Here is a 17,758-nt window from a genome sequence, read left to right as displayed (position 1 = left end):
AAATATTGGATAGTGGCTTCAGATTTGCCAGAGAGTGTTTAAACATAGCTCACATTTGATGCCTGTTGATTGGATTGCATCTGTGAAGTCCATCTGATTATAACAGGTAAGTTCCAACACATAATCCCACTTCTTTAGTTTAGCATTGCTGTTGGTGGGTTACTTTTCTCCTACAACCATTTTGAATTGTAACAGTAGCTTAGTCATTTAATTATTTTTACCTCATGTCATGGGATGTATTATACAGAGCCTCAAGCTTGAACATTCCTCTTTAATTTTCATCTAAGCCTTGCCGTCAGTAGATCAGGTCTTCATGATTGCTTGAATTAGGCAAAGTCTTTGAACACGGAAATACCAGAAGTTTCCTAAAAATAGGTTACTTGTTGGGTTTCCTTACAGACTATAATACAGTTGCCCCAAATTTAGGATTTCTAAAAAAGTGTACATTATAAAACATATTTTCAAAATGGACATGGAAGATGCCATCTTTATTACCTTTCAAAAAACATTGTGTGTCTGGCTGTCATGCTGGTCCTCTCTGCCCCTACTAGTTACTGAATCTTGGGCTTTTAGTGTGCATATTTGATGTCCTAAAATCTGCCTTAATTGCCTGCCTGCCTGCTTCATGTGCACAACTCAAACACTACTGACGTTAAAGATTGATTTGATAGCCAGTTGATTTGAAGGTATACAGATGGCAGCCTCCATGTTCTTCTCATTACTAGTTTCTTTTTAACATATTATATAATAGTTACCAATTTATCTCTTATTTTCCAGTTACACAAACTCAACACAATTCGCTCTGTAGCACCTGGGGGAACTTTCATTATAAGACGTTTGATGGCGCAATCTATCGATTTCCAGGCATATGCAACTATCTTTTTGCCACACAATGTGGAAAACATTTTGAAGATTTCAACATTCAGATACAGCAAGAATGGGTTAATAAACTACCTTCCATCTCTCATATGTCTTTAAAGCTAAATGAGGTGCTTATAGAAGTCAATGACCATGTACCTACTATTGATGGAAAACGGTAAATAGCATTTTTATATTTTACATGATGAAAGGAGGGGGGGGGGGGGGAAGAATTAAGGTGGCTATATATCTCTTATCTTGGGAGCAAATGGACCATCCAACTAGATAATTATTATTAATTATTATTGACTAGGATGAAAATTAGTGCTGCCAAGAACATTCCAGATTTACAATGTGACCAATTTTGTGTCGAAATTAGTCACAATGTGACCAATTTTGGGTCAAAATTGGTCGCATGTATCAGTCAGACATGCTGCAAGATGTCGGGCCTTCAGGGTCAGGTGCATGGCTGTAACGGTGAGCGATATCGGACCAAGCAATGAACGTGATGAAACCCTTAGCGCTGCCCCCCATAGTGTATAGATGTGTGGGGGCACATTTATATACTATGGGCGGCAGTGGCGAGGTTGTTAACTTGGCCAATTCCCGAGAAATTACATGCTGAAATCCATCTGGAATCGGCCTGCAGTGTGTGGATAGCTGACAGATCTCTCTCTAATCAGATTCAATCAGAGAGATATTTGTCTCTTGGTCAAATCTGCCCATCATCTCTAGATGTATGGCTACCTTTAAGGTGAGCTTGTAAGTGAAAATAAACTGATTAGATAAGCAATTGTAGCTACCTTTTTCTCCTATAAAATACTTTTAGATATCCCACAGTTTTATGTTATGTTTTAAAACTTCAAAAAGTTGATTTATTGTTTTGTCTCCGCTTAATGACAAAGGCCTCAATTCACTAAGCTTAACTCCTGTCTTTAATAACTCTTCAGAGCTGTTTTACAGTTATCACCATGGTGATATAATTGTGATAACTGTAAAAGAGATCTGAAGAGTTATTAAAGACAGGAGTTAAGCTTAGTAAATTGAGGCCATGGTCTATCAGAGCTAAAGTATATGAACTATTGGACATTTTTATCTACCCCTTTTTCTCAGAAGCCAAGTTCTCTGCCAGGAAATTGTTCATGGATGTAATTCCTTATCAGGGAGGGACACTGTAGTCCGATTGGGTCACGGCTGCAGAGAAACTGTCTGTTGCATATTAAACTGTCTGTTGCTGAATATTAACCCTTTCAGCAGTGCAGTTTTTAGCAAAAGACACACCAGGCAGTAGGCAAAGAGCATGCTCAGCCCTGTCACCCATGGCGTGGCCCCTTTAAGCCACTCACCCGCCGTGTGATGCAACTTGCGTGCCACTCTACTGGCCAACCTTCACATAGCAACAGAATACATTGCTAGCCTAGAGGCTAGCAACACGTCTGTACAGTGTCAGTCCCACAGTGTCCTCTAAGGCATAGAGTACCGTTCCTTCGCTGGCATTCCTCACATGTGTATGAGGCTTAAAGAAAACCTGAAATGGGCAAAAAAAATGATACATGCCTGGGGCTTCCTCCAGCCCCCTTCAGGCCAGTGGCTCCCTAGCTTTCCTCCTGGGCCGCCTCAATTTTTCAACTACCACTGCCCGGTAGTTGCAGTGGTTAGAGCATGTGCACTCCCATTGTGCTACCATTGCCGTCGCGGCCGGAGTGTGCAAGTGTTCACTCACTCCGACAGGCGTATTTACCGTGCAGGCTATCGGAGGATCAAGGAGGGCAAGGGAGCCATCGGCGTGGAGGGGGCTGGATAAGCCCCAGGTATGTATAACTTTTTTTCACTCATCTCAGGTACACTTTACATTTGTTGTCATAGTTTAAAGGTTCATAAAAATGTTAGATTAACTCGGCTGAAGCAGCTGCTAAAGACCACCTCAGGTGAGAATGTAGTGTGTATAGTTGCCCCAATATGGTGACTAGATCTGGCATGCTGTATTATCTCACACGAATGTAGCCTGGTCGCTCCGGCAGCCTCTGCACATTGGGGAACATATAGGGCCTGATTCACAAAGCGGTGCTAACAGTTAGCACGCTGGTGAAAAGCCCTTTATCACGCCTAAACTCAGTTTAGGCGTGATAAGTTAAGGTGTGATAAGTTAAGGCATGATAAGTTTAAGCACCAACTGGGTGAGCACCGCACAGCTGATCAAAAGTTTTGCGCTAGCAAAGTCTGGTGCACTTCGCATAGAGTTTAATGGCGCTGCTCTGCCTGCGGGACTTTGCGCGCGATCTAAACTTATCACGCATAAACTTATCACGCCTAAACTGGCTTTTCACCAGCGTGGTGCAATGGTTTTCATGCCTAAAGTCTCTAACTGGGCTAGCACCGCTTTGTGAATCGAGCCCATAGTGTGCAAGCATTTCAGTGTAATAAATCCAGGCAAATTCACTTTTGACCTAGAATGCTAGATGATCTCCTACCTGCTGAACCGTGAATGCATTATGGCATGCTTTATCTCTGGATTTAGTGACTGCTTTGACATGCAGTTATCGCTAAAACAAAGCTCAAATCCTGTATTTTATCAAGTTATGACCAGTTTCAGTTGCACAAATGTAACTGACTATGTTTATAAATACTGGCTGTGGCTGGTGTGCAAATATCCTGTTTATTAAAAACGTTGTGTCTTTTATACAGTATTGACAACCATATTATTTTGACAGAGTCATACTACCGTATAATGATAATGGTATCCGCATTGATAAAACCAATACTACCCTGAAAATCAGCGTTAAGTTAATGTTAGACTTAACTTGGGAAGATGGTAACTCTATTCACGTAAGTATAACTGAAAAGATACAAAGCAAGCTGAAAGACAGCAGAAATGCAGAAATATTAAAAATAATAATAGTGCTAAAACTAGCAAGGAAGTGGAAATTTGTTTCTAAAATGTTTTGTTTGTGTACACACACACACACACACACACACACACACACACACTTTGTTACAATAACGGGCGCTTGGCCTTGCCCGCTATACCCCTCACAAACCCCTGTTGCCTCCACCAACACCGCCCGCACGGTCAGTTTGCATGCACACGGCCGCTAGGCGTACGCGCCCGCCATGCATACACGCCTGCATAACACAATGGCCACAAAGCGCACGCATGCCGCAACGCACGCGCACACGCCCACCAACTGCATCGGTCTTCCTGTGCTGTCTAAAGTCTGCCCACATGCCACACGTGCACTGGCCTAAACACACGGACACAGGGACAAAGGAGGATGCAGGGACACAGGCAGATTATTACCGGTATATGGGATATCTTTACATGGGATAACACTGAAGATATGACACTTTTGCCTTGATTCGTGAAGCTGTACTGCTATAGCTGCATAGCATGCCTTCCTTAGTTATGCGCGTTGCTTTCATAGCAACATGCTCTTCTTTAAATGCCGGGTGCTGCTGCTGTGAAGTATCACGACCGCAATACTTCACTAGCGCGGCTGCTACCATGTTAATTAATTAATTAGTTAGGCATTACTTAAAAATCAGTTTTTGTTCATTTTTAACTGAGAGCAACTGATGAAGTGTAAAAGGGACCTTAGACTCTTAAAACATTAATAACTAAGTTACTTAAACATTTGTTATATAGATAAGCAGCTAGCACTATAACATTTAACAGTGATAATACTAATAAACTCTCTATAGCCTGAGTAACAGTATACTAGGTCTTAGATAAACTTGTGGAGGAATAGTTCTCACAGCAATCACTAATGATGGATAAAACTGACCTGTATGCGACTTGTAGGAGAACACTTGTCACAGTAATCATTAACGATGAAGAACATTGGCAGGCTTTGTTGTATTTGGTAAGACACAGTGTATATAGCCTGTATGACACTAGTTAGAGGAGACTTGTCACCGCAATTATTAACAATGAATAATGCTGATGGGCTGACTGTATATGATAAGACACATTCTATGCGGTCCATATGCAACTCATAGGAGAACACTTGTCACAGTAAACACTAATGTCAAAATAAAGCTGATAGGCTAGCTGTATATGAGAGGACACCGTGTATGCAGCCCATCTACAGCTTGTAGGAGAACACTTGTCACAGCAATAATTAAAGATGACTAACGCTGGTAGGCTGGCTGTATACGATATGATGGTCTAAGCGGCCTGTATGTTACTTGTAGGGGAACACTTGCCGCAGTAATCTCTGATAATAAGTAATGTTGACAGGCTGGCTTTATATGATAGGACACAGTGTATGTGGCCCATATGCTACTTGTAGGAGAACACTTGTCACAGCAATCATGAACTATGAATAAAGCTGACAGGCTGGCTGTATATGATATGGCATATATTGAGGAGAAGCTCTTGCAATATTTTCAGGTCAATGATACACCTGGTATCAAACCTGACATCCTTTGATTGGCTCATAAGCCCACCATTAGAGGTCAATTTATAAAAAAAAAGGCGACCCAGCATGCTGCTCAGTCTAGAGCACAAAATTGCTGGCTTAAAGTCGACTCATGCTTGGTCTCCCTCTTGCTACTTGCATCAGCAAATTGAGGGGGTGCTTACACAGATCAGTGTTCTACTTTTGGCTAGAGCTATAAAAAAAAAAAAAAAGGCTATATGCTGGACTAGGTTTAAAATATATGACCAATATAATAAACCAAACTCCTGGTTAGCTACAAAGTTAAGGGTATCCCAGACACTGAACAAGGTTTTCCAAACACGGACCAAGTGTGGACCCACCTTAAACTCTACCAAGAATTTGCAGATTACCATCAGTCTCTGTACGCACCTAAACAGTCTGGATTACCCCACATTGACTGCTTCCTTCAGCCTCTTGTTACCAACCACCTTCATCCAGGTAAGACATCTACCCTTCATCTCCCAATTACTGGTTAGACATCAATTACTGAATAAGAAGTCTATTATAGAAAACTTTGCTCAACCCTGACCCTGTACCTAGTTAGGCATTTTAACTCCATTTAACTGGTAAGACCCCTGCACCTGAGTTTCTACAGTCAGCAGTCGCTGTGATACCAAAATCCAAAAGGGACACCTTAGATGTGAGACACTGTAGCCCCATATCCCTATTAAATATATACTATAACATTTTTACTTTCATATTAGCTACTAACTAGTAATAACCGAGACATGGATGGATGAAAGCCATAACTGGATAGTGACTTTAGAGGGATACAATGTGTCTAGGAAGGATAAAACAGGGAAAAAGGTGGAGGGGTTTATCTTTTTGTTAACCCTTTCCACTTGGAGTTCTTTCCTAAAGGGAGTCGTTTCTGCTCTGAGTTTTTTTTTTAAAGAAATGCGCTCTCCCTCTTACTCTCTCTCCCATTTTAACATGGAACATAACACCGTAACATGGTATATCTTATTTTAAAGAACACATTATAACGTTTAATTTGATACCTTATTTGGACAGTTTGGCATCTTTTATTGGCTGGTAGCAGAGGAGAAAGCCAAGGTATGGTAAATCGAAAAACAGTTTCCTGGGCGTAATCCTGGCCTGCGTGATCAAGTTTCGCAATAATGGGTGGTTTTATGACTGCCACCCGGTGTCTTACTGTCCCTACACACAATGCAATCGTTGGTATTTCGATTGGGCAGATTAGCAATAAAATACTGGCTACTATTTACACCCTCCCCCAGTCCATCCCATTGGATGCCATTCATTCTTTCTACAACTTTGCAGGCAGTCTGCAAGAAAAATTTTTTTAATCTGCAATTATTTTTCATTTTTTTTGTGGAATGGAATCTGCAAAAATGAATCAGCAACCACTTTTTATTTAAAAAAAAAAAACAGGAAAGAAACGGAAGTGACATTTAACTCTAAATGTCACTTCCTTCTAGCGCTGATGGGGAAAATCGGGTATGGGGCTGGGGGGCACTACCAGTGTTGGCATTTAGAGTATTACATGCCCATAAACCGGCGCACAGTGATCAGCGGTTTGCGGCGGTCCCGATGCGCTGCAAACCGCCACTGCAGGGATGTCCCGCATTGCGGGACATACGAGCGCGTTGGGTTTTTCCGTATGTCCCGCATAGAGTGGAAAGGGTTAAGAACTGTTTTACAGCTGCCCTAAACGATGAGATGGATGAAGATTGCAAAGATGTGGCGTCGGTTGGGGTAAATATTCATGGTGGAAATAAAGGTTGCCAATTGCTTATTGGGGTATGCTACAGGCCACCACATATTCATGAAGCTGCAGAACTGCAATTACTACAGCAGATTGAAAAAGCTGCAAGTAAAAATGAGGTCATAGTTATGGGTGACTTCAACTTTCCAGACATTGACTGGAGTATTGAGGCTACCCATTCTTGTAAAAGCAGCAGATTTATGGCATCACTACAGGACAGTTACCTGACTCAAATGGTAATGGAACCAACTAGGGGAAATACATTACTGGATTTGATCATTTCAAATAGACCAGATAATGTATCAAATGTGCAGGTTCAAGAACATTAGGGAAATAGTGATCACAACATAACATTTGATCTGGTGACTGATAGGCCGCGGGGCAGCGGGACTACTAAAACTATGAATTTTAGAAACGCAAAGTTCAATCAACTCAGGCAGGCATTAAGTTTGGGGAACTGGGATAATGTACTACAATGGGAGAACACTGAAGGGAAATGGCAAGCTTTTAAACTTATTCTCAATTAATTTTGTAGTTGGTATATCCCATATAGAAACAAAACGTCTAGGAATAAAAAAGGCCTCTATGGATGAATAGAGAGGTTAGAGATAAAATGAAGGGTAAAAAAGAATGCCTATAAGGTCCTGAAACAGGAGATGACCGATGCTGCATTAAGAAATTATAAGGAGTGCAATAAAAGTTGTAAAAAAGAAATTAGGCTGGCAAAGATTGAAGCTGAAAATCAAATCGCTAGGGATACGAAATCTAACCCAAAATAAGTTTTTCAAGTGCATAAGCTCTAAAAAAACAGAAAGGTTGACTGTATTGGACTCCTAAAGGATGAGGGTGGGGACTCAATGGTGGATGACCAAGGTAAGACAGAGTTATTAAATGCTTTCTTTGCTTCCGTCTTCACAAGGGAAACACCACTGTTGCAAATTACAGATGCAGAAGAGTCTCAATCTTCCAATTGTAATATTAAATACTTAACAAAGGAAGAAGTGAAGGCAAGACTAAATAAATTAAAAATAGACAAGGCACCAGGCCCGGATGGCATGCATCCTCTGGTCCTAAGGGAATTAAGTTCAGTTATAGATAAACCCCTTTATCTTATATTTTGTGACTCAACTGGCAGAGTCCCAGTGGATTGGCGTACAGCCCATGTTTTCCCATTATTTAAGAAGGGCAAAAAATCAGATCCAGGAAATTATAGACCTGTAAGCTTAACATCAATTGTATGCAAACTATTTAAAGGGTTATTAACCACTTCCCGACCGCCCAACGCGCAGAGATGGCCGGGAAGTGGACCCCGCAAGGACCGCCGCATGCACAGAGGCGGCGGTACTTGTAGGGGCATGGGCGGTGCCATCGCGTCATTCGTGACGCGATCGGCCACCGGGGACTGGCTCCGCCCACCTCGCGCTGTAACCCGCCGGCCGTTCGGAAGCGCCGGCGGGTTACTAGCATCCGGATTGCCGCATACAAAGTGTATAATACACTTTGTAATGTATACAAAGTGTATTATACAGGCTGCCTCCTGCCCTGGTGGTCCCAGTGTCCGAGAGACCACCAGGGCAGGCTGCAGCCACCCTAGTCTGCACCCAAGCACACTGATTTCCCCCTGCCCCCTGATCGCCCACAGTACCCCTCAGACCCCCCCCCCTGCCCACCCCCCAGACCACTGTTTGCACCCAATCACCCCTCTAATCACCCATCAATCACTCCCTGTCACCATCTGTCAACGCTATTTTTTTTTTATTCCCTAAACTGCCCCCTGCTCCCTCCTGATCACCCCCCACCCCTCAGATTCTCCCCAGACCCCCCCCCCCTGTGTACTGTATGCATCTATCCCCCTGATCACCTGTCAATTACCTATTAATCACCTGTCAATCACCCATCAATCACCCCCTGTCACTGCCACCCATCAATCAGCCCCTAACCTGCCCCTTGCGGGCAATCTGATCACCCACCCACACCAATAGATCGCCCGCAGATCCGACGTCAGATCACCTCCCAAGTGCAGTGTTTACATCTGTTCTCTACCCTAAAATCCCACTAAGTACCCATCAATCACCCCCTATCACCACCTGTCACTGTTACCCATCAGATCAGACCCTAATCTGCCCCTTGCGGGCACCCAATCACCCGCCTACATGCTCAGATTGCCCTCAGACCCCCCCTTATCAATTCGCCAGTGCAATATTTACATCTGTTCTTCCCTGTAATAACCCACTGATCACCTGTCAATCACCTATCAATCACCCCCTGTCACTGCCACCCATCAATCACCCCCTGTCACTGCCACCCATCAATCAGCCCCTAACCTGCCCCTTGCGGGCAATCTGATCACCCACCCACACCAATAGATCGCCCGCAGATCCGACGTCAGATCATCTCCCAAGTGCAGTGTTTACATCTGTTCTCTACTATAAACACCCACTAATTACCCATCAATCACCCCCTATCACCACCTATCACCACCTGTCACTGTTACCCATCAGCTCAGACCCTAATCTGCCCCTTGCGGGCACCCAATCACCCGCCTACACGCTCAGATTGCCCTCAGACCCCACCTTATCAATTCGCCAGTGCAATATTTACATCTGTTCTTCCATGTAATAACCCACTGATCACCTGTCAATCACCCTTCAATCACCCCCTGTCACTGCCACCCATCAATCACCCCCTGTCACTGCCACCCATCAATCAGCCCCTAACCTGCCCCTTGCGGGCAATCTTATCACCCACCCACACCAATAGATCGCCCGCAGATCCGACATCCGATCACCTCCCAAGTGCAGTGTTTACATCTGTTCTCTACCCTAAACACCCACTAATTACCCATCAATCACCCCCTGTCACTGCTGCCTATCAGATTAGACCCCTATCTGCCCCTAGGGCACTCAATCACCCACCCACACCCTCAGAACGCCCTCAGACCCCAGCCCTGATTACCTCGCCAGTGCATTGCTTGAATCTATTCCCCCCTCTAATCACACCTTGAGACACCCATCAATCACCTCCTGTCACCCCCTAGCACACCTACCCATCAGATCAGGCCCTAATTTGCCCCGTGTGGGCTCCTGATCACTCGGCCAAACCCTCAGATCCCCCTCAGACCCCCTTCCGATCACCTCCCCAGTGCATTGATTGCATCTATTTTCCCCTCTAACCACCCCCTGAGACACCCATCAATCACCTCCTGTCACCCCCGTATGCACTCCTATCCATCAGATCAGGCCCAATACAACCTGTCATCTAAAAGGCCACCCGCCCCCTCATAGACCACCTGTCATCAAAATTTGCAGATGCTTATACCCCCGAACAGTCATTTTGAGACATTTGGTTTCCAGACTACTCACGGTTTTGGACCTGTAAAATGCCAGGGCGGTAAAGGAACCCCACAAGTGACCCCATGTTAGAAAAAAAGACACCCAAGGTATTCTGTTAGGTGTATGACAAGTTCATAGAAGATTTTATTTTTTGTCAAAAGTTAGCGGAAATTGATTTTTATTGTTTTTTTTTTCACAAAGTGTCATTTTTCACTAACTTGTGACAAAAAATAAAATCTTCTATGAACTCGCCATACACCTAACGGAATACCTTGGGGTGTCTTCTTTCTAAAATGGGGTCACTTGTGGGGTTCCTATACTGCCCTGGCATTTTAGGGGCCCTAAACCGTGAGGAGTAGTCTAGAAAACAAATGCCTCAAAATGACCTGTGAATAGGACGTTGGGCCCCTTAGCGCACCTAGGCTGCAAAAAAGTGTCACACATGTGGTACCGCCGTACTCAGGAAAAGTAGTATAATGTGTTTTGGGGTGTATTTTTACACATACCCATGCTGGGTGGGAGAAATATCTCTGTAAATGGACAATTGTGTGTAAAAAAAATCGAACAATTGTCATTTACAGAGATATTTCTCCCACCCAGCAAGGGTATGTGTAAAAATACACCACAAAACACATTATACTACTTCTCCTGATTACGGCGGTATCACATATGTGGCACTTTTTTACACCCTAAGTACGCTAAGGGGCCCAAAGTCCAATGAGTACCTTTAGGATTTCACAGGTCATTTTGCGACATTTGCTTTTAAGACTACTCCTCACGGTTTAGGGCCCCTAAAATGCCAGGGCAGTATAGGAACCACACAAATGACCCCATTCTAGAAAGAAGACACCCAAAGGTATTCCGTTAGGTGTATGGTGAGTTCATAGAAGATTTTATTTTTTGTCACAAGTTAGCGGAAAATGACACTTTGTGAAAAAAAAACAATTAAAATCAATTTCCGCTAACTTGTGACAAAAAAATAAAATCTTCTATGAACTCACCATACACCTAACGGAATACCTTTGGGTGTCTTCTTTCTAGAATGGGGTCATTTGTGGGGTTCCTATACTGCCCTGGCATTTTAGGGGCCCTAAACGGTGAGGAGTAGTCTTGAAACAAAAATGACCTGTGAAATCCTAAAGGTACTCATTGGAGTTTGGGCCCCTTAGCGCAGTTATGCTGAGTGGGAGAAATCTCTCTGTAAATGGACAATTGTGTGTAAAAAAAAAATCAAACAATTGTCATTTACAGAGATATTTCTCCCACCCAGCATGGGTATGTGTAAAAATACACCCCAAAAAACATTATACTACTTCTCCTGAGTATGGCAATACCACATGTGTGGCACTTTTTTGCAGCCTAACTGCGCTAAGGGGCCCAAAGTCCAATGAGCACCTGTAGGCTTTACAGGGGTGCTTACAATTTAGCACCCCCCAAAATGTCAGGACAGTAAACACACCCCACAAATGACCCCATTTTGGAAAGTAGACACTTCAAGGTATTCAGAGAGGAGCATAGTGAGTCCGTGGCAGATTTCCAAAATGGGGTCATTTGGGGGGTATTTATACTATCCTGGAATTCTAGCCCCTCATGAAACATGTCAGGTGGTCAGAAAAGGCAGAGATGCTGGAAAATGGGAAAATTCACTTTTTGCACCGTAGTTTGTAAACGCTATAACTTTTACCCAAACCAATAAATATAGGCTGAATGGGTTTTTTTTTTATTAAAAACATGTTTGTCCACATTTTTCGCGCTGCATGTATACAGAAATTTTACTTTATTTGAAAAATGTCAGCACAGAAAGTAAAAAAAAAATCATTTTTTTGCCAAAATTCATGTCTTTTTTGATGAATATAAAAAAAAGTAAAAATCGCAGCAGCAATCAAATAGCACCAAAAGAAAGCTTTATTAGTGACAAGAAAAGGAGCCAAAATTCATTTAGGTGGTAGGTTGTATGAGCGAGCAATAAACCGTGAAAGCTGCAGTGGTCTGAATGGAAAAAGTGCCTGGTCCTTAAGGGGGGTAAAGCCCACGGTCCTCAAGTGGTTAAGAGATAATATACATGACTTCATATTAGAAAATAATTCTATCTCTCAGCATCGGCATGGGTTTATTAAAGACAGGTCCTCTTTTATTAACATGCTCAGCTTTTATGAGGTAGTGGACGCTAATGTGGATATTAGGAATGCTCTAGATGTGATATACTTTGGACTTTGCAAAGGCCTTCGACACTGTTCCCCACAAAAGTCTGGTGCATAAGTTGAGGATGCAAGGATTGGGGAAGAGTCTGTGTGCATGGATAGGGAACTGGCTAATGGACAGAAAACAAAGAGTTGTGGTCAATGGATCATACTCAAAATGGGTGACTGTTAGAAGAGGGGTCCCACAGGGGTCTGTACTGGGTCCAGTGCTCTTCAATTTATTTATTAATGACCTAGTAGATGCAGTAGAAAGCAATGTTGCTATTTTTGCAGATGATACAAAATTGTGCAGAATTGTCAACTCTCAGGAAGATAGTGACATATTGCAACAGGATCTGGATAGGAAGGCTATATGGGCACATAAATGGCAGATGAAATTCAATGTTGAAAAATGTAAAGGCATGCATTTTGGTCGTACCAATGGCCTAGCACCATACAAAATAAATGGGATACAGTTGGGGACATCAAACTTGCAGAAGGACTAAGGAGTACTCATCGACAACAAGTTAAATAACCGTATTCAATGCCAAGCCGCTGCAGCTAAAGCTAATAAAATTTTGGGATGCATTAAAAGGGAAATAAAATCTCGAGATGCTAGCATAATATTACCCCTCTTTAACTCTCTAGTAAGGCCACATCTGGAATATGGAATTCAGTTCTGGGCACCACATTACAGGAAAGATATTGCAGTTTTAGAGCAGGTGCAGAGACGAGCAACAAAATTGATACGTGGGACGGAAGGTCTCGCTTACCAAGAAAGGTTAGATAAACTGGGTTTATTTAGTCTAGAGAAAAGACGCCTTAGAGGGGATCTAATTAATAGAGATGTAGCGAACGGTTCGCCGGCGAACGGTTCCAGGCAAACTTTGGGGGTTTGCGTTCGCCTGCACCAGGCGAACTTTTGCGGAAGTTCGATTCGCCCCATAGACTTTAATGGCCGCTGACTTCAATGGTTAATAGCAAAGTCCCCTTACATAGTAGAAACACCAAAATTGTTGGGAATGTTAAGTGGAATAGTGGGAACAAGAGGCATTTTTTTTTTTCAAAAAGACCTTATACTTTTTGAGAAAATTGATTTTAAAGTTTCAAAGTAAAATGAGTTGATTCATAAAAAAAGAACCGATTCATTAAAAAGAACCGGATGATTCAAGAACTGTTAGTATAGCAGAGAATGCGTCCTGAGCAGGACGTGAAGCTGCCGGCTCGCTGCTGTCTCTCCCCACCTGCCTGCACCTGTTACCCTCACCTAGCCTGGCACCCAGCACACCCATGGGTGCCAGGCTAGGTGAGAGTGACAGGTGAGGAGGTGGGGAGAGACAGCAGGAGCCGGCAGCTATGCGTCCAAAAGGAGGCATTCTCTGCTATGTGGGAGGCGTCGGAGATCTTCAATCAACTTAATTGAAGATCGCAACATAAGAGGATACAGTTCGTTGGATCGTTTACCGTGGATATTGGCATGGGAAAACTTTTTTAAAGGTACAGGTAAGTATTTATGGTTAATTTAGAATAATAAAATACTTTTCTCGTGGTTGTGTTTTTATTTCATTTAACCTTTTGTGGAAATGGGTAAAGGGTACTTTGTACCCCTATACTCATTTCTCCTGGGAGGGGGGGTGGGCATCTGGGGTCCCCTTCTTAAAGGGGACTCCGAGATACAATACAATAATACAATACAATAACATTTGTAAAGCGCTTTTCTCCCATAGGACTCAAAGCGCAAAGCTGTGTCTCAGATTAATACAGGGTTGCAGGCTGGGTTGTGTTACAGAGGATATAGTCAGATGTTCATGAATGCCAGACTGAAGAGGTAGGTTTTCAGTTTAGACTTAAATGCTTCCAGGGATGGAGCTGTCCTGATTGGGTGTGGCAGGGAGTTCCAAAGTGTAGGGGCAGCATGACAAAGGGCTCTGTCTCCAAAGGTTTTGAGGTGGACTCCGGGGGTGACCAAGGTGTTACGTCCTTTTGATCTAAGATTGTGGGGGGTGTGATGTAGTTGCAACAAGTCCTTTTGGTATCCAGGGCCCAGATTGTGCCAGGATTTGAATGTCAGTAAGCCAATCTTAAACAGAATTCTCCATTTTATCGGTAGCCAGTGGAGTGAGCTCAGGGTTGGTGTTATGTGGCAATGGCGGGGTTGGCTCGTTAACAGCCTTGCGGCGACATTCTGTACTAATTGCAGGCGGCGTAAGTCTTTCTTATGCAGGCCTGTGTAGAGGACGTTGCAGTAGTCTAACCTTGATGTGACGAAGGCATGAACTAGGGTTGGAAGATCCTCTGAAGGAATTAGGTGTTTAATCCTTGCAATATTCCTTAGGTGAAAGAAGGAATGTTTCACAACAGCTGAGATTTGATTCCTGAAGCTTAATTTCCCATCAATCAGTACTCCCAGGCTGCGCACACAGTCTGAGTTGTTCAGGTCTGAGCTCCCTATCCTTAGCGGTGTTGGTTGAGACTTGGGCTGCTTTGCTGTTGAGCCCTGGCCCTCGATAACAAGAACCTCAGTTTTGTCAGCATTAAGTTTTAGCCAATTATTATTCATTCACTCCTGAAGCTCAGCTAAGCATGCGTTTATTTGTGGAGTAGGGTCTGTGACGTCAGGTTTGAATGACAAATATAGCTGGGTGTCATCAGCATAGCAATGATATGTCAGGCCATGTTTTTGTATGATTTCTCCAAGTGGCAGCATGTATATGGTGAACAGTAAAGATGCCCCCCCCCCCCCCAGGGAGTCGTCGCCCCCACCTCCTCCCGGGGCACCGGAAGTGGGGAAGAGCCCCTTGTCCATGGATTGGACAAGGGCTCGGGGGGGGGGGAGGGGAAGGCTTGGCTGCCCCTCCCCAGGAGCCCCCCATACCATGGACCATGCGGGCTGGTATAGCTCAGGGTGCGAAGCCCCAGTCGGCCGGGGCTACGCATTCTGGCTATCCCAGCCTGCACGGGGGACAAGGGGTTACAGAGGCTCGGGAGGGGGGACCCCACGTCATTTTTTTTTCATTTATTACCCACACTCAGCACATAAAAATAATATATATATATATACATATATATATATATATATATATATATACATACATATACATATATATATATATATATATATATATATATATACATACATATACATATATATATATACATATATACACATATATATTTTTATTTTTTTTTAAAGGACTTACGAGGCCACAAGTATGAAAAAAGTTAAATACCATTTCATAATCCAGATCCATGGAGGACGCCATCTGCGCCCCCCGTACATTCCGCCATGGCACCCGCAGTAATACCGGGGTCGGGTACTCATTCCTCCAAACGGGTCGGGTACTCATTCCCCCCTCAATATGGCCGCCACAGATTGCCGCGGCTGCGCAGTCCGCAAAGATGAGATTGTGGCTGTGCAGCTCTAGGTCCTCCTCCCGATGCGTCCGATGTATGCACGCATATTGATGTCGCGGCAGGAGGAGGCCCTAGAGCTGCGCAGGTGCAATCACGTCTGTGCGGACTGCGCGGAAATCTGTGGCGGCCATATTGAGGAGGGAATGAGAACCCGACCTGTTCGGAGGGGTCGGGAGTCAGGACCCGACCGGGGCCGGTATTACTGCGGGAGCCATGGGGGAATGAACGGGAGGGCGCGGATGGCGTCCTCCATGGATCTGGATTATGAAAAGGTATTTAACTTTTTTCACATTTGTGGCCTCGGAAGTCCTTTAAATATTGTTTCCTGCTATCTTTTTAACATATCCTGCAAATTTGGTGTTGCTAGGATGTAAGGGGCCTTTGCTATTAACTGCTAAAGTCGGCGGGTGATGATAACCAACCAGAATTATAGGGGTGCAAAAGTGCTGAATTCTGCCATAGGCTTCCATTAGGCTCTCTATTTCACTTTCAAAAATCTCAAATCTTTTCAAAGGGCAATTGCTCAGCAGTGGCAAATTTTCTAGCATTGTAGGAACTGTTAGGGGGATCATAACTGGTGAGTTTCGAGCCCCCCATGGTATGGGGGGCTCCGGGGGGAGGAGGGGCAGCCAAGCCTTCCCCCCCCCCCCTGGAGCCCTTGTCCAATCCATGGACAAGGGGCTCTTCCCCACCTCCAGTGCTCCAGGAGGAGGTGGGGGCGACGACTCCCTGGGGGGGGGTTCATGGTGGCATCTGGGAGTCCCCTTTAAGAAGGGGACCCCAGATGCCCACCCCCTCCCAGGAGAAATGAGTATAGAGGTACAAAGTACCCCTTACACATTTCCACAAAGGGTTAAATGAAATAAAAACACAACCACGAAAAAAGTCCTTTAATTTTCTTAATTAACCATAAATACTTACCTGTACCTTTAAAAAAAATTTCCCACGCCAATATCCACGGTAATTGATCCAACGAACTGTATCCTCTTATGTTGCGATCTTCTATTAAGTTGATTGAAGATCTCCGAAGCCCCCCCACCCACGTAGCAGAGAATGCGTCCTTTGGGACGCATAGCTGCTAGCTCCCGCTGTATCTCCCCACCTGCCTGCACCTGTCAACCCCCACCTAGGCTGGCACCCAGTGCACTCAAGGGTGCGCTGGGTGCCAGCCTAGGGGGGAGTTGACAGATGCAGGCAGGTGGGGAGAGACAGCGGGAGCCAGCAGCTTCACGTCCTTCCGAGGACGCATTCTCTGCTATACTAACGGCTCTCTGCTATACTAACTATGAATGAGCCGGATCTTTTTAATGAATCGGTTCTTTTTTATGAATCGACTCTTTTTTTTTTAACTTTAAAATCAATTTTTTCAAAAACTATAAGGTCTTTTTGAAAAAAAAATGTCCTCTTGTTCCCACTTTTCTTCTTAAGATTCCCAGTAATTTTGGTGTTGCTAGCTTTTAAAGGGGCTTTGCAATTAACCATTAAAGTCGGCGGGGGTATATTTTCCCACGGTCAGAAGGAGAATTTACATTGAAACTTTAAAATTGATTTTCTCAAAAACTGTAAGGTCTTTTTGAAAAAAAAAAATTTCCTCTTATTCCCACTGTTCTTCTTAACCTTTTCTGCAAGTTTGGGGTTTCTAGCTTTTAAAGCGGCTTTGCTATTAACTGCTAAAGTCGGTGGGCGCTTAATTTTCCCACGGTCAGAAGGAGTTCCTTTAAAATTGATTTTCTCAAAAACTATAAGGTATTTTTGAATTTTTTTCCCCACTCTTGTAGTCACTGAAAGATCTCAGGTGTTAGACAC

The 17,758-nt window shown here is 43.8% G+C and overlaps 1 protein-coding gene across 1 annotated transcript in view; it reads left to right on the top strand.

The window, feature by feature from the left end:
• LOC137537870 (mucin-2-like) overlaps window positions 1–17,758 on the top strand; it is a 327,684-nt gene that overhangs the window by 256,776 nt on the left and 53,150 nt on the right. Inside the window, exons 4-5 of the mRNA XM_068259818.1 lie at window positions 778–1,036; window positions 3,570–3,684. Coding sequence (XP_068115919.1) covers window positions 778–1,036; window positions 3,570–3,684 — 374 coding nt within the window. The remainder of the gene's footprint in view (window positions 1–777; window positions 1,037–3,569; window positions 3,685–17,758) is intronic.

The sequence above is a fragment of the Hyperolius riggenbachi genome, chromosome 11 (genome assembly GCF_040937935.1).
Source record: "Hyperolius riggenbachi isolate aHypRig1 chromosome 11, aHypRig1.pri, whole genome shotgun sequence".
Classification (NCBI taxonomy): domain Eukaryota; kingdom Metazoa; phylum Chordata; class Amphibia; order Anura; family Hyperoliidae; genus Hyperolius; species Hyperolius riggenbachi.
The sequence above is the reverse complement of the archived record's forward strand: the minus strand, read 5'-3'. Positions and strand labels throughout refer to the sequence as shown.